The 24,233-nt window shown below is 46.1% G+C and overlaps 2 protein-coding genes and 1 long non-coding RNA gene across 7 annotated transcripts in view; 2 read left to right on the forward strand and 1 right to left on the reverse strand.

Moving 5' to 3' along the window:
• Positions 1 to 1,454: 1,454 nt before the first annotated feature.
• Positions 1,455 to 4,339, reverse strand: LOC143269439 (uncharacterized). The gene is made up of 3 exons (XR_013045860.1): positions 4,200 to 4,339; positions 2,281 to 2,354; positions 1,455 to 1,561 (listed from the first exon to the last, which is right to left on the reverse strand). It is a non-coding gene; the product is annotated as an uncharacterized LOC143269439 (long non-coding RNA).
• Positions 4,163 to 24,233, forward strand: part of Poc1b (POC1 centriolar protein B) — a 105,208-nt gene continuing 85,137 nt past the window's right edge. The window contains exons 1-2 of one of the 5 annotated variants that reach the window (XM_076554681.1): positions 4,163 to 4,429; positions 5,435 to 5,519. Coding sequence is in view for 2 of the 5 variants with exons in the window: in XM_042263450.2 (XP_042119384.1) it covers positions 4,845 to 4,859; positions 5,435 to 5,519 (100 nt within the window). In the remaining 3 variants the exon portion in view is untranslated. Of the gene's footprint in view, positions 4,430 to 4,650; positions 4,860 to 5,434; positions 5,520 to 24,233 lie in introns of those variants that run through there. The other 4 variants (XM_076554682.1, XM_042263450.2, XM_076554679.1 and 1 more) reach the window with 4 other exon arrangements.
• On the forward strand, positions 5,802 to 9,687 carry Galnt4 (polypeptide N-acetylgalactosaminyltransferase 4). The gene has a single exon (XM_006979581.4). The coding sequence runs from the start codon at positions 6,103 to 6,105 to the stop codon at positions 7,837 to 7,839; it is 1,737 nt and encodes a 578-aa protein (XP_006979643.1). The 5' UTR covers positions 5,802 to 6,102; the 3' UTR covers positions 7,840 to 9,687.

The following is a 24,233-nucleotide window of genomic DNA, read 5'->3' on the forward strand; positions in this document are numbered from 1 at the left end:
GTGCTAAAGAATCACTGTGGCAAGTGGGTCACAGACAAACTCCTACAGGTTTGAGAGCAGAAAACACTTCACGGCTTCGCCTGTGTTTCCCGGTGTCTACCTATGAGCTTTGGCTGCTGGCAAGGAGAGCTGGGAGAGGAAAAACCAAACATGGGAAGGGCTTACAGGAGAGACGGCTTAGAGCAAGAGATGAGGGCTGTTGGATGAATGTGAGCGAGAGTTTGCTTTTTTAATCTTGGCCCAACTTATTAAAATCATGGCTAGTATACAATTTTTAAAAATTGACTGGAGCGGGGAATGCACCTGCCATAAAAGCTCATGAGGCGGTCAGAGGACAACCAGCAGGGGCTGGGGCTTTCCTTCCACTCAGGGTGCCAAGCTTGTCAGCAAGCACCTTCACACTCTGAGCCATCATGCCTGCCTCACAGGACACAACTCTTTGTATATTTACAATATGCACGCAACTGTGAGGCTAAGCCCAATGGCATGTATCTGAGAACCCAGCATTCAGGAGACAGAAGCAAGAGAATCTTGGGTTTGAGGCCAACGTAGGCTATGCAGTGAGGTCCCTGTCTCAAAACAAAAATAAAAACTGAAAACAAAAGTTTGCAATCATAAGAGAGGCATCGGGACTTTGCAGTTTGGATGGTTGAATGCCTAAAAATCTTTAGCTCTCCCATTTCTGAGCAGTGTGCCTTGGACTAGAAACAACGTCTTTGTACTTCAAGTGGAAATATAAGACTCTCTAACATGGTTATGATGATGGTTAAATGTCAAGATGTGAGCAGGTACTTAGAAGGGCATCTCGCTGTAGGGAACACATCATAGGATGTGGCAAACTTGCGTTGTTTTGTTCCTGGGAATATGACAAAGGTTTTAAGGTCAACTTTGGGTGATGAGACAATAATGTTCTTTTTTTTTTTTTTTTTTTTTTGGTTTTTCAAGACAGGGTTTTTCCATGTCGTTTTGGTGCCTGTCCTGGAACTCGCTGTGTAGCCCATGCTGGCCTCAAACTCACAGAGATCTGCCTGGCTCTGCCTCCCAAGTGCTGGGCTTAAAGGCGTGTGCCACCGCCGCCTGGCGAGACAATAATATTATTACATTTTTACTCTGTAGGAAAATCATACATGTATACTACGGAACATACCTACCTCCCATTCTCCCCCTCCAACCATCCCAATAGGTCCTTCTCCCAACTTCACATCTTTATTAATAATCCACCAAGTCCAGTGGGAGCTGCCATATGTGCATGGGTGTGGGGCCATTGACTGGAAGATGGGAATCCAACTAGTGGCGACATGCTCAAAGAAGAATGATCTTCCCTTTTATCTACCAATTGCCTATAGCTCCTCAGTTTGGGGGCGGGGGATCTACAGAGCACCACCAACACCCATGCTAGAATTCGGACCAGCTTGATTCTGCAAAAGTAACCGCAGCTGCAATGCATGTGCAATAGCCTTGTCGTGGCCAGAAGACTGCATGTCAAAGTACTCCTCATTCTTATCCTCTGGCTCCTCTTTTGCAATGTTCCTGAATGCTTGGGCTTGGGATGGGGCCCTTCCTGTTTAGGAATAAGCACTCATAGATTCTAATTCTCAGCACTTTGACCAGCTATGGGTCTCTGTGTTGACTGCTGTCAACTGCAAAAAGCAGTTTCTCTAACTGTAAATGGACGTTTCCTGTCCTGACCACCCGGTCCAAAATAACCGACCCAGAAGCTTATATTAGTTACAAATACTTGGCCAGGCTTTTTACTAACTAGCTCTTACATTTTAAGTTAACCCATATTTCTATTTATGCTTTGCCATATGACGGTACTTTTATTAGCATGACACATTCATCTCCTGCTCCCTGTGCAGCTAGCTGGTGACTCCTGACTCCACCCTTCTCCTTCCCATCATCCTTAGTTTGGTTGTCCCACTTAGACTGCCTGGCTGGCTACTGGCCAATCGGCGTTTTATTAAAACAATTCGAGTGACAAATCTTAACAGTGTACAAGAGGATTATTCCACAGCATCTAACCAATGTTGAGAGTAGCCCAGGCTTATTGGTATAAGCATAAATGCTTAGAAGGCAATTTGACAGCATGAACATTTAGTAAAGTAACTGTAGCAGGCTATACCCTAGGGCTTTTCTCTTTTATTTATTTAGAGCATGTCTTGTCTTTTAATGAACTAAATAACAGTTCACTTTTGTCTGCCTCTGACAGTTACAGTTGCCTATTATGGCAATAGATGACTGATAATAAGGGAACTCAACAAGTAGCTGTGGAATACCCACCACAGATATAGGGATGGTTATAAGTGATACATCTGCTTTCAGAACCTGCTTTGCCTCCTGGCTTTCTTGTTTATCTTTTAAAAAAAAACAATCATTTGGGATAAATTGAAGATTTCAAAAACATTAGACGATCAGAACAAATTTTATACTTGTATCCTCTTTTCTTTTGAGTTAATCTCTCCAATCTTCTTCCTTTTAATCTGATGTGCCCCAAATTAGACATAGCTATGTGAGTTCCTGAAGGCTTAATTTCTCCTGTCTCTGACATTATTTCACTGTAATCAAATATACCCGAAATAAGCATCTGCTTATTCTGCTATCTAATGCAAATTTAATCATACAACATGATTTTATTTATGTCTGGCTTATTCACTTGCTTACATCTAGAAGCATGCATCAAATTTCATTTGTTTTTATGGCCACGTAATATTCCTTTTATGTATAAATATTTACCTATTAATCTGTTGGATACTTAGTTGTTTCTAGTTTGAGGCTACTTTGTATAATTCTGCTATTAATGCTGGTGAATATAGATGTTTGGTCCATGCTTTGCTGGATCATAAGTAAATTGTTTAATCTCTGAGTAATTTCCACACGATTTTTCACAATGCTATGTACCATTTCTACATTTTCATCAGCATCCAACATTAAACATTTTAAAAAGGTGAGCCATAGAATGGCAAAGTAACAGGTTGCCAGTTCCAGTTCTCATACAATTCTTATCTTAACTTTCTCCCTCTCTCTCTCTCCCTCCCTCCTTCCCCTCTGTTACACACATGGGGTAGGGTAGGGACTGATTCTGAGTGTTTAAGTGTTGTGGATCAAATCCATGTTCTTATGCCTGTTAGCCAGATGAACTGCACCACTGCCTTCCATCACAGCGAAACTCCTCTATTAGAGCAACATTTTTCATGTACACAGTCAAGACTCCCATGGCAATCACCCAAGGAGTTTGTTATATAGGTAGGGCTTTAGGTCCTGCCCCATAAATGCTGGATCAGCATCTCTGGCAACAGATCTCCTCCCCTCAACCAGCATTAAAATACTAAAATATGAGACTCCTGGAGTTAGAAAACTGGGGCCTCCTTGTTGTTGTTTGCTTTTAGTATTGGTTAACAGAGTCGATGTATCCCAGGTTGGCACAAAACTCACAATGTAGCCAAGGATGACCCTGGACTTCTGATCCTCCTGCCTCTAACTCACCAATGCCTGGGTGGGTTGGTGTGGGTGCTGGGGGCGTAGATGCAAGAGACACAAGGGTTTAGTTCTTGCTAGGCAAGCACTCTCCAACTGAGCTACAGCCCAGCCCAAGAATGGCAAGTTCTTGAGGGCAGGGAAAAGATCGGTGTCCCCCCACCCATCTTTTTTTTTTAGCCCTTGGGGTCAAACATACAAAAGACATTTAACAACCACCCACAAGTATGTCAAACTAATATTGTATTGCAGTCATTCTCGACCTACTTAATTGCTACATAGTGTTTAAGACTAAATGTAATCACAATACAGCCAGTTGGAGAACCTGTAATTAAGACATCTTTAATTTACATGGAACATGTTTCTTACCAGTTATCATGACATTTTGTTGCCAAGAATTTTTGTTTCGTATATAATTTTCAGATGAGTCCTTTACACTTCAGGGCAGGGTTTGTTATCGTTTGGCGTCAAGGGCTTTGAAGAACCATCTAGATGTGGCCTCTCTTTTATAAATTGCCCATCGGCATTTTGTAGCTTTACCAACCTCCTGCTGCCCAAGCACAAGTGATACTATGTCTAAGAAAGCCTAGAGCGGAAACCGTTATAGTAACTATGTGGTCTAGTAACTTGAAAGCATCTGTCTCCGAGCCTTCTGACGACTTCAAAATATGTGTGAGTTTCACAAAGCATATGCAAGCAAACACGCAGATGAGAACAGAACATACCGCCAATAACGGGGTGACCATTCAAATACAACGTTCATCCATCCTGTGCTGCCAGCGTTTGTACCTACACCACGTGCAAAAACCGTCACTAAACAAAACCCAAGTCTTCCGCCAGGAACTTAAGCTCCTCGGAACTCACGGTTACACGTAACGAGCTTGCCTGCACATCAAAGTTCCCTCTCCCGGTGTCGCGGGATCAGCTGGAGCGCTTTGGGCGCGGTCTCTTTAAGGTGCAATAGAACTCTGATCGCATCGATCACAGGCTCGCCTCCGCCTGCCCCCCCCCCCCCACACACACCCCGGGGGATCCCGTTTCTCCCCAGGTTTACTCCCCGCTCCCCGGCAGCAACCCCCGGGGGGGTCCGCCACCTCGGATGCACGCGGGCTCGGCTGTGTGCGAGCGCTGGAGCCCCCGCGGCGCGCTCCCGTCTGCAAGCGCGGGCGGGCGGGCGGGCGGGCGGCGTCTCGGGGCTCGTCTGGCCACGCCTGGAGCGCGGGCTTTGATTGGCCCGCCGTTGTTGTAGTGACCGGGAGGCGCCGGCGCTCGGGGCGGACGGTTCCGGGCGCCGTACGGTCCCCCCCGACCCCGCCTCGTCCCCGCCCCTCCCTGGCTCCCGCCGGTCCCCGGAGCTGCCCGCTCCCCGCATGGCCTCCGCCCCGGTAAGGTCCCCGCCGCTGGCTGAGCCGATCTCTTGGCGGCGGGGCCAGGGAGGGGGCACCACGCCGGGTGTGGGCAGCCCCGGCCCGGGAGCTCTGCCGAACGAACGTTCGCTTGGAGCCTTTGCCGTGGTCCCCCCCGGCGGGGCGGTGAGCTCTGCTCCGGGGATCCCGGGGATCCCGGGGATCCCGGCTCTCGGACCCCCCCCCCCGGCCCTCCCCGGCCGGCCTCCGCGCCACGCCTGCGTCAGAATCACTTGGGAGGTTTAAAGGGCGCGGGAGTCGGCGGCATCCCCCGGCTGCGAGCCTGGGGTTGTGGGGGATGGAGGGGGGCGGCTCGGGGCTCCTCCGGTTGGAAAAGGGGTGGCAGGGGCCGTCCCCGAGCCTGTCACCCCGGAGGTGATGCCCGCGCCTCCCTCGCTGCCCACCGATGAGCCAGCCGGAGGTCCTCTCCGGTCTCGGGGAGGCAGGCAGGCGAGGGGGCCGGGGGACGGGGAGTGACAAGCAGCGTTGACCTCTGATCCCCGCGAGTTCCGAATTCCGCACCTGCTTTCAGACTTGACAACTTTCCGTCCTAGGAGGACCCGATTCTGGAACGTTATTTTAAAGGTCACAAAGCCGCGATCACCTCCGTGGGCTTCAGCCCCAACTGCAAACAACTTGGTAAGTTTTTGTTGTTCTCGGTTTTGTTGTCGTTGTTGTTTTTTGCCTTGTTTAGTTCTTTTCTTTTTGTGACGGTATCCAAAGCTCGCTTGGTTGAAAGAAAAACCTGTCTTTCCTTCTCCTTCGTCCCTGTCCGAGGGAGCCAGGCGCGATGGGGCGCACCGGGCCACTCTAGGTCCCTCTGCTCAGTCCCGACGCCGCCGGTCTGGGCCTGACACAGGCAACTTTCGTGAACTAACCACCAGGAGGAGTGAGTGGGAAAGGGGAGGGGTTTGCGATCGGCCCGGGGAGGGTGGAGTATTGGCCGGAGAGTTTGTGAAAAGTTCTGAGGCGAGCAGGAGGAAGTGGGGATCGAGCAGTTGAGCCGCCCCGGAGGAGGCCGAGGAGCGAGTGGGGGGCGTCTCAAGTGACCCCCTGGGAAACTCCGGGTGTCCGGGACGGAGCCGAGCGCCTACATGAAAGGAGGGACCTGGGTGGAAGTTCGCCCCTACCTGAGCCGGGAACTCCAGCTGCAGGCTCCGCAGCGCTTCCCCAGCGTGCTGGCTGGGCTGGCCGCGTCTACGCGCGACCCGCGAGGATCCGGATGGCCGTGAGGTGGACCTGGGCAGGCAAGAGCTGCCTGCTGCTGGCGCTTTTAACCCTGGCTTACATCCTGGTGGAGCTCTCAGTCTCCACTTTGTATGCCTCCCCAGGAGCGGGCCAGGCCAGGGAGCTGGGGCCAAGGCGGCTCTCAGACCTTGAGACCAGGGAAGAGGATTTGTCTCAGCCTCTTTATTTAAAGCCCCCTGCGGATTCCCATGCTCTTGGGGAATGGGGGAGAGCAAGCAAACTCCAGCTCAGCCAGGGTGAACTGAAGCAGCAAGAAGAACTCATTGAGAGGTATGCCATCAATATCTACGTCAGTGACAAGATCTCCCTGCACCGCCACATAGAGGATAAAAGAATGCCTGAGTGTAAAGCCAAGAAGTTCCACTACAGGTCGCTTCCCACCACCTCCGTCGTCATCGCCTTCTATAATGAAGCCTGGTCCACTCTGCTTCGAACCATTCACAGTGTTTTAGAAACTTCTCCTGCGGTGCTTTTGAAGGAGATCATCTTGGTCGATGACTTGAGTGACAGAGTTTATTTGAAGGGACAACTTGAAACTTACATCAGCAATCTCGAGAGAGTTCGCTTGATTAGAACCAATAAGAGAGAGGGCCTGGTCCGAGCCCGCCTCATTGGGGCCACTTTCGCTACCGGGGATGTCCTCACGTTCCTGGACTGCCACTGTGAGTGTAACACTGGTTGGTTGGAACCCCTTTTAGAAAGGATTAGTACGGATGAAACGGCAATTGTATGCCCTGTTATTGATACAATCGATTGGAATACTTTCGAATTCTACATGCAGACTGGGGAGCCCATGATTGGTGGGTTTGACTGGCGTTTAACTTTCCAGTGGCATTCTGTCCCCAAACATGAAAGGGACAGGCGGACATCAAGAATTGACCCCATCCGGTCACCCACCATGGCGGGGGGACTGTTTGCTGTCAGCAAGAAGTATTTTCAGTACCTGGGAACATACGACACCGGGATGGAGGTATGGGGAGGTGAAAACCTTGAGCTGTCTTTCAGGGTTTGGCAGTGTGGTGGCAAGCTGGAGATCCACCCATGTTCTCACGTGGGCCATGTGTTCCCCAAGCGGGCGCCATATGCGCGCCCCAATTTCCTACAGAACACTGCCAGGGCAGCCGAAGTCTGGATGGATGAATACAAAGAACACTTCTATAACCGCAACCCTCCAGCTCGGAAAGAGGCCTACGGTGATATTTCTGAAAGAAAGCTACTGAGGGAGCGGTTGAAATGCAAGAGCTTCGACTGGTATTTGAAAAACGTGTTTTCTAACTTGCACGTCCCTGAGGATAGACCTGGCTGGCACGGAGCTATTCGCAGTATGGGCATCTCTTCCGAGTGCTTAGATTATAATGCGCCTGATAATAACCCCACAGGGGCTAACCTTTCCTTGTTTGGCTGCCACGGTCAAGGAGGCAATCAATTCTTTGAGTACACTTCCAACAAGGAAATCAGATTTAATTCTGTGACCGAATTATGTGCGGAGGTCCCTGAACAAAAGAATCATGTAGGGATGCAGAACTGTCCCAAAGATGGTCTCCCCACTCCAGTAAGCATCATCTGGCATTTTAAAGAAGACGGAACTATTTTTCACCCTCACACAGGACTGTGTCTTAGTGCTTTCCGGACAGCTGAAGGCCGGCCCAGTGTACAGATGAAAACATGTAATGCCCTTGATAAAAATCAGCTCTGGAGTTTTGAGAGATAGATGAGCAGGACGGCATCTTCTTTTGGGGAGCTGACAGTAGCTTCTGGAAAGTCAAAGTGCCCAGTGATTGCATTTTTCCCAGAAGTCACCCAGCAGCTGGCCGAGAGAACACTGGAAAGCCACAGTTCTTCTGGGGATATCACTCTGAAACTGATGCACGGAGCACCACGGCTCAGTATCTCAAAGTGCCTTCTTTCTTCGCAGGTTGTTTTATTTAAAAGCTCTGTCCATGTGGTCCCCTTCTTCTCTTTAAAGAAGCTGCTGTGAATTGAGATGCACAAAACCCTTAACTGTGGGCTGTGGGTGTAGCCCAGCAGCGTAGGCAAGACCCTGTGTCTGATCCACAGCACCACGAAATACACACTTAAGTTCAAGACTTAATACTAAAGAATGTAAAAGTCCAAGCAAAATGGGGTATGATCATGCTGATTGGTAAATTCACTGCATGTCTTTCTTTTTTTTTTAATCAAAACTTGTGAATGTGTAACTAGAGCTGTTACTATTTTGATTTTGTAGGATTTGAATTTCTTTTAGGCAGCACATTAAATTTGAGGTTTTTAAAAACTAATTTGTCTTTGATCAAGTAGAAGTTGGGCGAATTTGATCTTGAGGAAAAGGCCTGGTGTCGATATATGTTTCATTGGCAGAGGGTATTAGTCTGCATGCAAGTTTGGAATGCAAGTCTGCTCAGAAACCTTGACTCAGGCCGAAATGAAATGGTGAGACATTGACATTCCGTTCTTTGTACACGTGAGCTATTGGACTGAACTGACCTACATATCAATACCTCACATCACTCTGACTCTGTCAGCTGTCCTCTCCGTGAACTTGTTTGTGAGTATAGGGCATTTTCTGATTGCACTTCCTTAAGGTTTGAATGTACTAGAACAGGACTCAGAATACTGCGCCTCCCTTTGTTAATGCCTGATCATTTCAAGTAAACACCATTGAGCCCTCTGAAGCTAACCCCCAGTGTGTTTACTGAAATGTGTGAATCTGAAAGTGGGTCCAGTTCTGCAAAGAGTGTTCAGCTCCCCATGAGTTCTTGCCCACCTGGAAATTGGGACGATGTATCTTAAGACTGTGAGGGGGGGAAAGACTGTCCTGGTAGTTGGTGATGGCTGCCTTCAAGCTCATTGCCAACATCTGGCAGCCTGGCAGTTCTCACAGTGGGTGAACAACTGACCTGAGTCCTTTATCTTGCTTGGGCCTCAGTTTCCTCATGGATTGGTTCTTGAGGCTCCCTTTCAATCTGAAAGATCAGTTGTACATCCTCCTGTCCCCTGCGCACCCACTGTGACTTCTAAGGAACACTTTTGTGTCCTTACTTTGAACATAGGTAGTGCTGAGCAGCTGAGGAATGTTCAGTGTTAAAGACAGAGAAGCCAGTTTTAAACTTCCGGGAGCTGAACTCACCTGAAGTGGTGTGTCTCTCTGTGGATGTTGTTATAGTCAGTTGTATAGTCATTTTATTTTGACAGTTGTTGAACTGATTGTGTCCTTTAAAAGTTTTAAACTTTCAAAGTAATTCTTTGACTAAGAATATAAATATTTCCCAAACTAAATTATTTCAGAAGTAAATACATTTTAAGGCACTTACTGCTTCCCTGCTAACATTTTATTCAGAAATCACAGGGTAAATTTGGGAGTGAGTCTCAGCTTCTTGACTGTGGTATGAAAAATGTATTGCTCCGCAGAGAACCAGTCCTCAGGAATTCACAAGAAAATTGTTTTCACTGTTCACTTGACAGCTTGGATGGAGAGAGGGAACTTTGTAAACCCTGAATTTAAGTAACTTGTTTCGGGTGACCATTTCAAAACATTAAAGCTCATGTGTACGTGTGGCTGTTTCGTTCTCATTGACTCTTGGAATGAAAATCTGTTACTGCTGTTCTATAAGTTACCCGGCAACCTTAAAGTTTGTGGAAAATCTGTCTACATCCTGTGGGCAGTGCCTGACCCTGGGTTTTATTAAAGGAAAATATATAAAAGTATCCATTCAGAAGGAAGTTCTCCTAAATGCACTCTGGCCTTGTCCATGTCCTCTTGAGAACAATTTTTTTTTTTAACTTTTTTGCAGAATTTTTCTTTTTGTCTTTTTGTTCTTGTCGGCCCCCTATCATATGAGAGAATGAAAATGGATGTAATCCGGAAGTGACTATTGAAATTACTTTTATTTAGTACCTTGATACCCCTATCAAAAAAGGGAAAAGCCTTTAAGACTAGAGTGTTTAATTCTGTGTGTTTTCTTTTTTCTCTATATTGGTGGTTATGACTTTCTAGGCTGGTGGCTTATTTATATCCATAATTCATAACAAAGGAAACTAGAGTTGTGTTTTTATATGTGGGCGTGTTCCAATTTCATTTACAAAAGTACACCATAATGAAACATGCAAAATATTCTTTCACTTCTTATTTCCAATTTATTGTTACCTGCCCAAGTTCTCTATTTTGCTGTAGATAGTTGGGGGTTGATCTTTTAAGCGAATTTACATGCTTAAATTAAATGTTATGAAAGTATTTGATAGGCAAGGAGTTTCCATTTTGTCCTTAACTCACCAGTCCTGTGAATAGATTATCTGCATAAGCAGCTTAGCGGTTGTTTTCTTATTAAAAAATGATAATATGAGGGTCATTAGAAGGCTTTCTATAACTTTAAATATTTCGTTTGTAAGGGAAAATGTGTTTACTCAGCCAATAGTAGGCTCTTTTGTGTACGTTGTTGATGGTAGCAGATTAAAATATTCTAGGCAAAAGTTTAGGTTGTATACTCTTAGTTGTTTTAGTGTCTTGGTTTTAATGAGTAAAATTTAGATTTGACTTGTCTTTTTGAATTGCTATTTTAATAATAGTTTTCAATGAGCACAAAGCTGAGGTTCTGATTTATGTATTTTGAGCAGTGACTCTTTTTGTTGGTGTTATTTGTAACGTTAAGACATGCAATAAAATGTATGCCTAATTATTTTTGTAAATGGATCCTGCAACTGATTTTAGTCCATAGAATTAATATTCCTATGTACACATTCATGATGGCAGTGTGATAGTTACATAAACATGATTCTTTTCCTTACTTGAAAGTTCAGATTGGGTATTGAGAAAGTCAGGTTTCCTGCTTGACTATGTAAGATGGGTTAACCAGAAAGGATTCAGAAGTGGTGTTAGCACTATTATGCATTAACTGCATATGAACAAACTGGAAAAGATAAGGCTCCCTGGGACACATCCTGTCTACTGTACAAGGATGCAAGCGGTTCCCTGGACACATGGACACTCCTCCTTTTAAAATCTTGAGCCGAAAAGAAAAAGCTTGTACCCTAAACTGCAGCCTCACACTTTTCCCTGTCCATAAGTGCTGTTCCTTTCCACCAGAAGCATGGGTGATTTTTTTTTTTTTCCTTTTGAGACAGGGTCCCATGAATCCCAGACTCTCCTAGGACTTGCTATGTAGCCAAGGATGACCTTGAACTTCTGATCCTCCTGCCTTGGCTCTTTCCGGTGAGCTGATGTATTGGCCACATTAAAGGGCACGTACTAGATACATTAAGCATTTTTTCTTTGTTTTGTTTTTTTGTTTTTCAAGACAGGGTTTCTCTGTAACAGTCCTGGCTGTCCTGGAACATACTGTGTAGACCAGGCTGGCTTTGAACTCATAGAGACACCTGCCTCTGACTTCTCTGAGGGCTGGAATTAAAGGCATGCGCTACCCCACCCTCCACCCCCACCCCCGGCTCTTTTTGCTTTTACATACAAAAAGTTTCTATAAATGCAGGTGCTTGCTCTTTCAGCAACTCTTTGTAAATCATATGGTACCTTTGTGTTTCAGTTTTATGAATGTAAAAACAACTGGACAACTATGTGCAGTATATTCATGGTTACCAGGGCTCTGGAGGGGGAGGAGTAGAGAATGGTTGTTCATGGAGGGAAGGGTAATGTGATGAGACTATTCTGGAATGGGTGACCGTGATACCACTTGGTGAGAAACACTGAATCCTGTAACAAAGGGTGGGGTTTGTGGTTTTCGAATTATATTTCAATTGAAAAATTCCTTGTGGAGAAGAAGAGAGGCTCGGAAACTCCAGGCATCCCAAGGAAGAGATTTTTCATAATACTTACATTAATCCTCCAGTTCAGTATTAGGTGGAAGGTGAAAGTTAGTCTTTATCAGTTTCTCCTAGCAATTCTGAGAAACTACAGGCTCTCCTTTGGCCAGGGGTGGAGAGTACAAAATGGGGGATGAATACCTTCCTCATCCAGCTGTGCCCATGGCAGAATGGATGGCCATTATAATTTGCTAATAATAATCAGATATGCTTTTTTCCGTTTGCTCTGTTTTATGGCTTTCCCCGGCTAGGTGGGGCCCAGTAAATCTTCAGTAGGTAAGAGGTGTTCTGTGCTGTCTGCTCCGTGTCCTAAGCCCTTTTATTTGCAGTTCTCTACCCCGTTCAAAAGAGGGAAGGGAGGGACTGTTGACTTAATATTCCTTTAGTTCATGCTATCATGCGCTCTAAATATACATGCACGGGAACAAAGCTGATGCGTTTCCTAAACCGATATAAAGGTTCATAGTCCAGTGAGAAAGACAAATAGGCACAAGGAAACCCACAGATCCTGTGTAACTAAGTAACTCTGCCTTGAGAGAACAAAGGAGCAGTCAGAGCTGAGGAAAAGCAACCGAGTGTTTGGGGGTGACACTTGAAATGGAATAAGAGGTAAAGGAATAACTGTGCGCAGAATATTTAACGGAAGCCCTGAAGAGTCAGTCAGCTAGGCAGACAGCAGAGAAGGAGCCGGGTAGGAAAAGGCCAAGGGTGGGAATGACCTTGTCTTAGAGAAGCAGGAAAACACCATAAGGGTAGAGTCTGGGACTCAGGGAGACAGGGAGAGGTGAGCTTGAGGATGGGCAACCAGAACTTAGGTGGGACTTGGACTGTATAGCCAGGCAAATGGCGGCTGGTGGGCCTAGAGAAGATTTGCCTCAATTTTTAGTCCCTGGAACCTATGATGTGTCTTTATTTGGGCAAAAAGATTTTTACAATCATAATTTATGATCTTGAGGTGAGGTCATCTGAGTGGTAAGTTCTGTGACAAACGCCCTTAGAAGAAAAACACACAGTAGCCCAAGCCTGACCTGCAGCCCTGGAAAGGCGGACTGGAAGGACTACCGTGTGAGTGAGGCTGGCCCGGGATACAGAGGGAGACACAGGCTCAAATGGAAAGCACACAGCAGTCAGCCAGGCGTGGTGGCACACGCCTGGAAGCCCGAGCATTATTAGCAAAGCCGAGGCAGGATTATTGAGAGTTTAGATTAGCCTGGGCTACATAGAGAGACCCAATCCCCCAAACCAAACAAACCAGTAGAAAACAGATAAGGGGCGGCCATAGGAAGCCAGAGGCCCAGATGGCAGACGGCAGTGAGGGAAAGGGAATGGAACTCCCAGGGCCTCTGGAGGGACTGTTTTTCTGGCGGCACCTTGACCTCTGGCCTCCAGACCTGTGACAATAAACCTGTGTTGTCTTAACTTTCTAAGTTGACGGCGATTTGTTACGGCTGCCACAGGAAACAGAAGCGTATTCAGGGACCCAGGCTACGGGCTTAGGATCTGATTTATGCTTTGACCTTATCATCATGGCTACTGTGTGGAAGCAAAATAAACCAGATAGTATTGTAAAGAAGTCCTCAAGAGCTGTTATAGAAGTTCCATCAGAAAAGCATTGGTGCACGTGAGGGCGGTGATCCTCAAGCTAGAGTGAGGCTTTGCTAGGAGACGTTAGGGCGTGTAAGAGATAAAGGACATTCAAGGTCACAGGAAGGGATCTGGTCACAGGGAAGAAGCTGAAGAATGAGCAAATGGCCTGTGCCTGAGCCCATCCCAGCTCTGAGCTTCAGATCCAAAGAGATAGGCAAAGGATCGGAAAGACTGGCGAATGCCAAGTCTAGGATAACAGAAGGCCAGGTCTGTGGTGGAGTAAAATGCTGAAGGAGGAGTCAGCAGGGCGAACAGGCGGTGACGGAGAGTGAGAAAGGGGGCCTTTTCAGATGTCTCCACGCCTCTCCAGCAGCTCCATCTGTGGTCACACGCCGGACCTTGTCAGTAGCAGACCCTGATCGTCTGCCTCCTAAATCCGTGTTCTAAACCTGACAGGAGGTTTTCCGTCCCGTGGCTTTCTCAGCAGCTTCAGCTCGAGACTCCTTTGCCTGCCCATGTTCTTCACCGAAGCCCCTCACAAACGCATCTCACCGTGCAGCTTACAACACACCATTCTTGTATTCGTCCCTTTACATGCTGCAGGCAAAAATCCAATCAGTCTGGAATGTCCGAGATAGTATTTGAGCCAGTGGCAATTCCTAGATACACACCCCACCCTATAAACCCAAGATCACCCATTCCACACACACCTTCTCTGCACAGCAAGCGGCAGGCAATTGTTAGCCACCCGCCTCAACACACTGGCAGTGATTTTACGAATGTACTTAAAGGGATTTGGATCCAGAGGGTGATGAGGAGGGAAGAACTGGAAGGAACAACAAGAGGGGAAACTAATCAGGGTATATCGTATGAGAAAAGAGTATTTTCCTCATTTATTTATTTATTTTGGTTTTTCAAGACGGGGGTTTCTCTGTGTAGCCCTGGCTGTCCTGGAGCTCTTCTCTGGAGACCAGGCTGGCCTTGACAGAGATCTGCCTGCCTCTGCCTGCCAAGTGCTAGAATTAAATGTGTACCCAGCCAAGATTCTATTTTCCTCCTTCCTTCCTTCCTTCCTTCCTTCCTTCCTTCCTTCCTTCCTTCCTTCCTTCCTTCCTTCCTTCCTTCCTTCCTTCCTTCCTTCCTTCCTTCCTTCTTTCTTTCTTTCTTTCTTTCTTTCTTTCTTTCTTTCTTTTTCTTGAGACAAGGTTTCTCTGTGTAATAGTCCTAGCTGTCCTGGAACGCGCTTTGTAGACCAGGCTGGCCTTGAACTCACACAGATCTGTCTGCCTCTGCCTGCCGAGTGCTGGAATTAAAGGTGTACCTAGTAGCCAAGATTCTATTTTCAATAAAAGGGGGAAAATGTTTTTTAAAATTACATTTTGCCTACGTGCATGTGATTTCTTTGCCCGATTACCCACTTGGACGCCTCACTTAGAGATCTGTCCTGTTTTAACATCGGCACAGCCCCGCCCCCTCCCACTCCACCTGACCTGTTGTGTAGGTCAGATACTATTCGGTGGGAGGGGGCATGCGTATGCACACCAGAGGCCAGCCTCAGGTATCATTCTTCAGGTTCCACTTGTCCCTTGCATGGCTTTGTCCACGTGATGTGCATTGTGTGTGTGTGTGGTGTATGTACTTCCTAGTTCGTTGTGTGTTGGTGCATGTGTGCGCGTGTTTGTAGGGGACCAGAGGTTGATGTCAGGCATCTTTTTCTCAATCTTTTTCCACCTTTATTGTTTTGACAAGGCTCTTTCACTGAACCTGAAGTTTATCGATTTGCCTGGCTGGCTTATTGATTGGCCTGGCTGGCTAATAGCCGTCCCCAGCCCAGGGATTACAGGCGTACGTATGTCATTATGCCTGGTTTTTTAGATGGCTCCTGGGGGTTGAACTTAGGCTGTCCTGTTTGCAAGGTAAGCACACTTTCCCAACCATGCCAACTCACCAGCCCGAGGCAGTACTCCTGAGTAAACTAATTATGCCAGGAGTCGGAGAGGCAGCCATGACCCGAAGAGGGTGAACTGTGAAGACAAAGGATGGAGGTTTTAAAGGATTTCAGAGGACTTGGTGTCCCCAAGCAGTCAGCTCAAGATTGAAGTGGTTGAGGTTTCTGCCTCTAAGAGAGATCATGTAGCCGTGCTTCTCGGGCCCACCCAGCACATTTGGGAAGACGATCAGGCATAGTACAGGGCTTTTAGCTAAGGGATGTGCAAAGCACTATGAAAATGTAAGTTTACATCATAACTGATGAACTTAGAGATTTAAGGCGTAACTTCCGGTCATACCTGGAGGAAGGCCAGCATGGAGCGTGGTGGGACACATACATTCATACTCCCCTTTCTCCCATGCTTGCCCCCCCCCATTATCTTTAGTGGAAGCTAATTTTTAAGGCACCCAGGTTATCTTTAGTGGAACTTTATTTTTTAAAGCACCCACGGTTCCTTTAAACACAAGATTTTTTTTTTCCTCATCCAGGGCAGAGAAAATTTAAACTAGGGCCATCACTTACTAAACTGTGGTTCAGTGCTTGGATAGTAAAAACAGATTCTGAGACTATTAAGCTGTTTAGATTTCGTAGTTCCAGTTAAAATACTGTGAGTTTATTGCGCAAGCCTCTTCCATTTGGGTTTATAAATGTGTATACTTAAGGATTACATCTTATTTTTTTAACGATTGCTAGAGAATGCCTTATCACTCATTTCTCCAGATTTCCTTGTTTATTCTTCCCTAAGGAAGGCAGTCCATTGCTTTCTTTTGTGGCCCAAAGGCCACGGTGACGCTCGAAATGCAGGAGCAGGTAGGGAGTGTGGACCTGCAAACTGGTAGTAGACAGGCGCAGAGGGCATAGGACTTCCCCAGGAACTGCAAAAGTCAAGGCTTCAGATAGGAAGGTGATCTGAATTCCCAGGCTCCTCTTGGTATACAATGAAAAGACCTGAGAGAACATGTAATTCAAATGTCTAAAAACGGATGTGGGGCTGGCGAGATGACTTGGCAAGCCAAGGTGCTTCTCCTGTAAGCTTGGCAACCCGAGTTTGAGTCCCATGACCCACATAAAGGTAGAAGGAGCTAACTGACTCCACAACGTTGTTCTCTGACCTCCATACATTTACTGTGACACATGTTCACGCATATATCGTACACACACACACATACACACAAATGTTATTTTTGTTTGTTTGTTTGTTTGGGTTTTTTTTTTTGAGACAGGGTTTCTCTGTGTAGTTTTGGTACCTGTCCTAGATCTCGCTATATAGACCAGGCTGGCCTCGAACTCACAGAGATCCACCTGGCTCTGCCTCCCAAGTGCTAGGATTAAAGGCATGCACCACTGCTGCCCAGTGACACACAAATGTTTTTAAAGATAAATATAGATGTGGACCTTTTTAGCAGATTCTAGTATTTGTCCTCTGACTTAGACCCAGCAGTAATTGTTCTACAGACTTATCAGAATGATAATGTTTATATGATAGTCATGCCATTTACATGGCAGCATCGTATAAAAAAGCAACAAGATTACAATCAACCTAAATAGGGTAGTTTCATTAAATAATTTGAAAGATAGCTTACACAATAGGATGGTATATAGATTTCCCCCTTCAGTTATAACAGTAACTGGAATCTGAAAATAACCATAAAACAAAATTCAATACGCAATGTACCTTTTTCAGGCACTGAGCCAGAGTGCCAACCCTGGCCTTTGTAGGATGAGCAGCACACACAGTGAACCCTACATCTTGCCTTCTTCCTAGCCACACTCTCCCTAGAGGATAGCAGAGAAGTAGAACAAAACCAGGATGTCCCATGGCCAAGCTGTTCCACAGATGGACTGGAGAGGCTGGGTTCTTGAGACGTTTTTCAGCACCGCCTCAGAAGCGTGTCTGTCTATGGGGTCTGGTCCTAAAGCTTTGGTTGAAGGCCAAGAAACACACGGACAGAGCAGGAGACTCCATTCAGAGGGTAGGATCCACAGGACTCCTTCTCAAAGCCCCGCCACCTGTGAACACTGTCACCTTGGGACCAAACTGCGACATGAGTTTCCGTAGGGACAAAGCACTTAGTAGTATGCTGTGATGATATATTGTGTATCCCCAATATACTGTGTACCCTGATAAACTTATCTGGGGATCAGAGGACAGAGCCAGCCACTAGATTAGACATAGAGGCAAGACAGTGGTGGCACACACCCTTAATCCTATCACTCGGGAGACAGAGATCTCTGGATCTCTGTGAGTTCAAGGCTACACTGGAAACAGAGCCAGGCAGTGGTGGCAGACACCTTTAATCCCAGGACTAGGAAGAAAGGAAGATGGCAGGGCACAGAAAGGTATATAGGCGTGAGTAAACAGGAAGTCTCGCCCTGGAGGCCGAGGAGTTGGTAAAGTGAGGTTAGCTGTGGCTTGTTCTGTTTCTCTGATCTTTCAGCTTTCACCCCAATATCTGGCTCTGGGATTTTTTTTTTTTATTAATAAGACCTTTTAAGATTCGTGTTACGTCAAGTGACTTTAAGTTCTTGCTTCATTACAAATGATTAAGAAAAAAAAAAACATTTAAAGGTATTTCTATAGAGAGAGAAAAATGATAGGGTCGACCGGGCGGTGGTGGCGCACGCCTTTAATCCCAGCACTCGGGAGGCAGAGCCAGGCGGATCTCTGTGAGTTCGAGGCCAGCCTGGGCTACCAAGTTCCAGGAAAGGCGCAAAGCTACACAGAGAAACCCTGTCTCGAAAAAACCAAAAAAAAAAAAAAAAAAAAAAAAAAAATGATAGGGTCAGCAGACTACATGTAGATATGATAAAATCTCCAGTAGGAAGAAGGTATGGGGGAGGGGGGTCTCTTGTACTGTCTTCTAATTTTTCTATAGGCTTGGAATTATGAAAATCAAAGTGTGCCAAGACCAGAAAAGGGAACACGGGGTAAGATAGTTGTGTGTGTTAACAAAACACAAGCTCCAGCATACACTGAGTAGAAGGGGAAGGGAGAGGCAGGGTGCAGAAGAGGAGATGCCTGCTGTCCCCTCACATACAGAATGCGTGGGAATGGACAGCCCAATGTCTGTGAGCCCGTAGGATTCCCAGTGGTCATGCTGCAGGAGAGGAACCCCACCCCGGGGCCAAGCAGTAGAAGGAAGTCCGCTAGGTACCCTTTCATAGTATTCGAGTTCTGGAACAGGTACTGATATTACCCACTGAAAGGAGACGTGAGGTCATGTTTAAAACCCCCAAATCTGAAGCAAATGTCATTTAGTTTTAGAAAATAGTATTTTGTTTTGTTTCAGTTTCGGCTTTCTGAGACAGGATCTCATGGTGTAGCTCTGGCTGGCCTTGAATTCATGACCCCCTGCCTCCGCCCCCACGTATTTAAAGATGTACGTCACCACACCCAGCTCTAGAAAACTGTGCTCTGACAGATGAACCTGTAAGTAACTGCAGGCAAGTTTTTGTCACATTGGTGGTGAAGAGAACTTAGGTTGACTATAGAAAGACACTGTTCCTTAAAGTGACAGACACCAAAAGTGCGTGCTGACCCTCCAGTCAGTGCGAAGAAGAAAAAGTACTTGCAGTTAGTGTTCTGTGAGCTCACCTCCAGGGACAGCGCAGAGCTGGGGGACAGCAGAGTGTGCCTGTTTTTTGTCAACTGGGCACAAACCAGAGTCGCCTGGCAAGAGAGAACCTCAGTTGAAGCATGCCTCCATCAGGTTGGCATATCTGTGGGGCATTTTCTTGATGATTGTGGATGGATATGGAGGATGAGCGGTCAGTGCCGCTCCTGGGCAGGCGGTCCTGGGCACAGTAAGAAATCAGGCTGAGCAGCCAGTCAGCATCATCCCTCCACGGTCTCTGCTTCAGCTTCGGCCTCCAGGGTCCTGCTTGAGCTCCTCCTGTCATCCCTCAGTAATGGGCTGGGACCTGGGAGTTGTGAGAAGAAATAAACCCTTCCTCCCCTAAGGTGGTTTTGGTTAGTGTTTTAGATCGCAGCCACAGAGAAACTGAACCATGACAACAGACTTTGTTTTTGTATGGCCTAACAAGGATGTCCTCAGACAATGGATTGCCATTTTGATCGTGTATTTTATAGATATGTGAATATGTATAACATATATAATATATACTCACACATATATTATATGCTCATTGATAGATTTACTAGCTAATATTTTTCTTAACATCCTCCCTTTGGGATTTTATCATAAAATAGAGCAGTAGAATGATGAATACCGTAAGTGTTGACATTTTAAGTGATGTGGTAATGTTTACAGAGGGTGTGGTTCCATAGAAATGTGTGAAAGCAAATTCTACAGCCACACATCCGTAATCTCAATACTTTAGAGCAGCAGGGATGCAGGAGGATCTGGAACTCAAGGTCATCATTGGCTCATAGCAAGTTTGTGTCCAGTTTGGGCTACCTGAGACCCTGCCTCAAAAAAAAAGAGAGGGGCGGGGAGAGGGGGAGAAAGAAAGGAAAGGAAGAAAAAGAAGAGAAAGAAGAAGAAAAAGAAAAATAACAAAGGAGGAAGGGAATGTGGGTGACAGATCCAATGCTGGTTTACATATTAGTATGAATATTTTTACTTTGTTGTTGTTGTTGTTCTTTTTTGCTTTTTGAAGACAAGATTTCTCTGTGTAACAGCCCTGGCTGACCTGGAACTTGCTATGTAGAGCAGGCTGGCCTCGAATTCACAGAGATCTGCCTACCTCTGCCTCCCGGGTGCTGGAGAAAAGGCGTGTGCCACCATGCCCTGTTGTGCTTGCTTGGTTGCTTTTTTTTTTATTTTTTATTATTTTTATTTTATGTGCAGTGGTGTTTTGCCTGCAGGAATGTATGCGTGAAGGCATCAGATTCTCTGAAGCTGGAGATGCAGGCAGTTGTGAGCTGCCATGTGCTGGGAATTAAACCCAGGTCCTCTAGAAGAGCAGCCAGAGATGGCTGAAGCATCTCTCCAGCCCCATTTAAAAATAATAAAAATAATACATTAGTAGTTTTTCTGTTTTGTTTTCCTGAAATGTAAGAGAAAACATGAAGTATACCAAGCCACACCTGTAACTGGGGCATCTCTATTTCTGGTGTGTTATATATAATTGGTAGACCTCACTTAATTCTGATTCCACAGCTTAGTCTTTTAGCCATCATACTGAAGTTAAACATCTCTCTGGGCTCCAGGAAGGCATATACTCCCTACCTGATGTTCACACAGGTCTTATTACATCTCTGAACAGATTCTTGATTTTCACCTTATCCTGCCTCTAGACCAGTGGTTCTCAACCTGTGGGTCGAGACCCCTTTGGCAATCCTCTGTGTCCAAAATATTTACCTTATGATTTTTAACGGTAGCAAAGTTACAGTTATGAGGAAGCAATGAAAGTAAGTTTCTGGTTGGGGGGGGGGGTCCCCACAACATGAGGAACTGTGTTAAAGGGTCTCAGCATCAGCAAGGTTGAGAAGCACTGCTCTAGAGCTCCTTCTGTCCCTGTCTTTCCCATCTCATTAAATGACCTTTGGATTTTCCTGGGTGCCTGGCAGTCAGCACCCTTCTGCTTTTCTTCATCAAATCCATCAACAGACCCCACAGTTTCTTCCCCTCCAATTCCCACAGCCTCAGACCGAGTAAGATCACCATCCCCTCCAAAGTGCATTATTGTAATACTGGAGTTGATTTCTTCCTTCTGCTTCCTCCCTCTGTTTCCTGTGTGATATGCTTGTTAAATCAACCCCAGAGCAAGATGCGCCACCACCAGTAAGCCCTTAGTCAGCTCGAAATAGTATGGCAAATACTTAAGATTAGCAATTCAAGGCTTCCAGTTGGAGGTTTCAGTTGGCAGCCAAGTTACTTCTGTCACTTTTGGGTCTATGGTAAGGAAGTGTGTCACAGCAGAAGCACGTGATAGAGGAAGCTGCTCCCCTCTTGGTGACTGGGACCAGACAGAAAGGCCTGGTGTCCTAATACCCTTCCAAGGTCTTTCCCCATAACCTCACTCCTCCCACTAGCCGCCCCCCTTACAGTCTACCACCTCCTAATAATACCACGAAGGGGTGACCGAGCCTCAACCGCATGGGCCTGGCTGAAGTTCCTTATGGTGTCATTTAAGTCATTCTCTTTATGGTGGTAATTCTAATGTCTCATTTAAGCAGATTTTGCCGTGTTCTCTTTTAAAAGCTCCTGTCCTCTGTATGATGTTCTCATAAGTTCACAATTCACTTGCTCCAATCAGGCAGGAGGACTACAACATGGCTAGCTCAGTCAGTAGAGCATGAGACTCAATCTCAGGGTCATGGGTTCATGCCCCACGTTGGGCGCCAGATAATGGGATAATTCCGCGGAGTCTATTTGATGGTCAAAGGAATTCATGCGGGGGGGGGGGGTTAACTCACAAGAATAAAGGAGTTGTTTGCAGAATTCTGGAGGGGTGGGGCGTGGTCTAACACGGTTCTCAAGAGAGCTCTGCCTTGATCCACAGCACCAGCATCCAAGACCACAAGGTAGCGAGGAGAGAGGAGGGCATGTGTGTGCATCCTGGGTCTTAAGGCCACGCCCAAGGGGCCAGTATCTAGCAGCTACCTGCTGCCTCACTAGGGGCAGTACTTCCGGGCCTGGCACAGACAGCCCCCCACTACAGTAGCGTACGGTATTTTGAACAGTGCTGCTACAGATGCTGACACACCTTCTGTGAAATGTCCGAGTTCTGTTTGGTTATATAGGTTGGAGTGTAGCTGCTGACTCAAATGAGAAGTGTGTGTTCCACTTCAGATATATACAGTCAGACACTTTCCAAAGTGATGATACCAACCAGCATGATGGAAGAGTCCTGGTCAGTCCATGCCCCCCGAGATTCAGTCTCTTTCATTGTAAACATTTGGAGGAGGGTGTGGTGACACTGTGGTTTCCAGATGACTAACAGAATTGAGCACTTTTTCTTATTTACTGGCTTGTGGTTTATAAAGAGACATCTGTTTAAGCTTTGCCTATTTTCTTATTTATATGATTCTTGAAGATTCTAAGCACACTTTGTTAACTATGGAGTATTCATTCATACATGCATACATACAGTCTTCTCCCAGTGTAGTTTTTCACTTGGTTAGCATTGGTTAGCAGTGTGTGTGTGTGTGTGTGTGTGTGTGTGTGTGTGTGTGTGTGTGTATGCATATGCACATGCGCATGCTCACTGAGATAGGATATTCCCATGTAGATCAGTCTGGCTGGAATTTACTGTAGTCCAGGCTGGCCTCTAACTCAGACATGTTCTTTCTCCTTCTGTCTCCGGAGATCAGGAATTGTAGACGTGTTCCACCATGCTCAGCAAAGTGGTTTTCTTTTTTCTTTCTTTCTTTATGGGTTTTTTTGTTTCATTTCATTTTTTGAGACACTGGTCTCATTATGCAGCCCTGGCCTGAAACCCACTTTGTAGGCCAGACTGGCCTCGAACTCACAGAGACCTGCCTGCTTCTTCCTCCAAGCACTGTGATTAAAGGCATGTGCTACCACACTCCGCTTACAGTGATTTTTTTCAAGGAAGGAAAATGTTTTCATTTTACTATAACACCAGATATCATTCTTTATAATTAGCAGTTTATGTGTCTTGTTCAAACAGACTTGGCTTACCTCAAGCTCATAAAGCTATTCTATATTCTCTAAAAGCTTAATGTTTAATGACATTTTAATCCATAGCACATACAGAATTTACTCACTTGAAAAAAAAAATTCTCTTCTCCAGTGACAGTGACCGTTTTCCCACCCAGACCATGGAATAACCTCTCTTCAAAACTGAGTGACTTTCTACTGCCCTTGGAGTAAACTCTGCCTCTCCCCATGCCTCCTTGACCTAAGTCTGTGCCCCGGGACACCACTTGCCTTCTTGCCTGTCCTCTGTCTTCCTAGGATAGTCTCAGGCTTTGCACATGGGTGTCCTTCTGCTGGGCACAGCGGAGCATGCCTGTATTCCCAATCCCTTGAAAGCCGAGGCAGGAAGATGGCGTGTTTGAGGCCAGTCTGGGTTATAAAATAAAACCCTTCTAAAAATGACAACAGAAGTTGCTCTCAGGCCTTTTGGCTAAGATGGAGCGGCTCTTCCTGCTGTCTTAGCGAGATGATGTCATCCACCTTCCCCAGAAGAGACCCCCCTCATCACGGTGTCGAGCATGAGTAAATGGCATACATGTTAAGATGCTCCTGACATGTGTGATGGTGCTAAGGATGGTTCACCACCGTATGTGACCTTTCTTAGAGGGGATGGGTTACATCTTTCTTGCTGCTGTACATCGTGTTTGTAGCATAAGACACAGGACAAAAATAGGATCCTACGTGTAGTGCATGTGTAACCAGTTGTCTTATCTGTTTTCAACACTGATCCCCAGTAAACAGACCCCAAAACAGATCTTATAAGGGTTTGGATGAACTGTAGCAGAGCATCAGCTTCTTGCACTCTTCCCTGTCTCCTCTTTTTTTTTTTTTTAAAGGAAAGACATTGAACAAAATTATGGCTTGAAACCTAGAAACTCACCGGCCTGTAAGCGTGGAGCCAGCGCATAAGAACTTAGGAGAGACTGCCATAACTTTGTAAAGCTGGGCCCCGTTTCTGCCTGTCAGTGATGCTCACTGTACTTCGTTTACAGAGTTGCTGTTTTCCCTTCCCATTCTCTAGAGACATAGTGATTCCCAGTGACCTGATTCCTGTTGTTGGAGCTCTTCTGGGATGTGTGTGTAATAGAA

The sequence above is a fragment of the Peromyscus maniculatus genome, chromosome 18, assembly GCF_049852395.1.
Source record: "Peromyscus maniculatus bairdii isolate BWxNUB_F1_BW_parent chromosome 18, HU_Pman_BW_mat_3.1, whole genome shotgun sequence".
In the NCBI taxonomy this organism is placed as follows: Eukaryota; Metazoa; Chordata; class Mammalia; order Rodentia; family Cricetidae; genus Peromyscus; species Peromyscus maniculatus.

Excerpts from the sequence above, each read along its gene's own strand:
- Galnt4 (XM_006979581.4), top strand. The coding sequence starts at position 6,103 with ATGGCCGTGAGGTGGACCTGGGCAGGCAAGAGCTGCCTGCTGCTGGCG.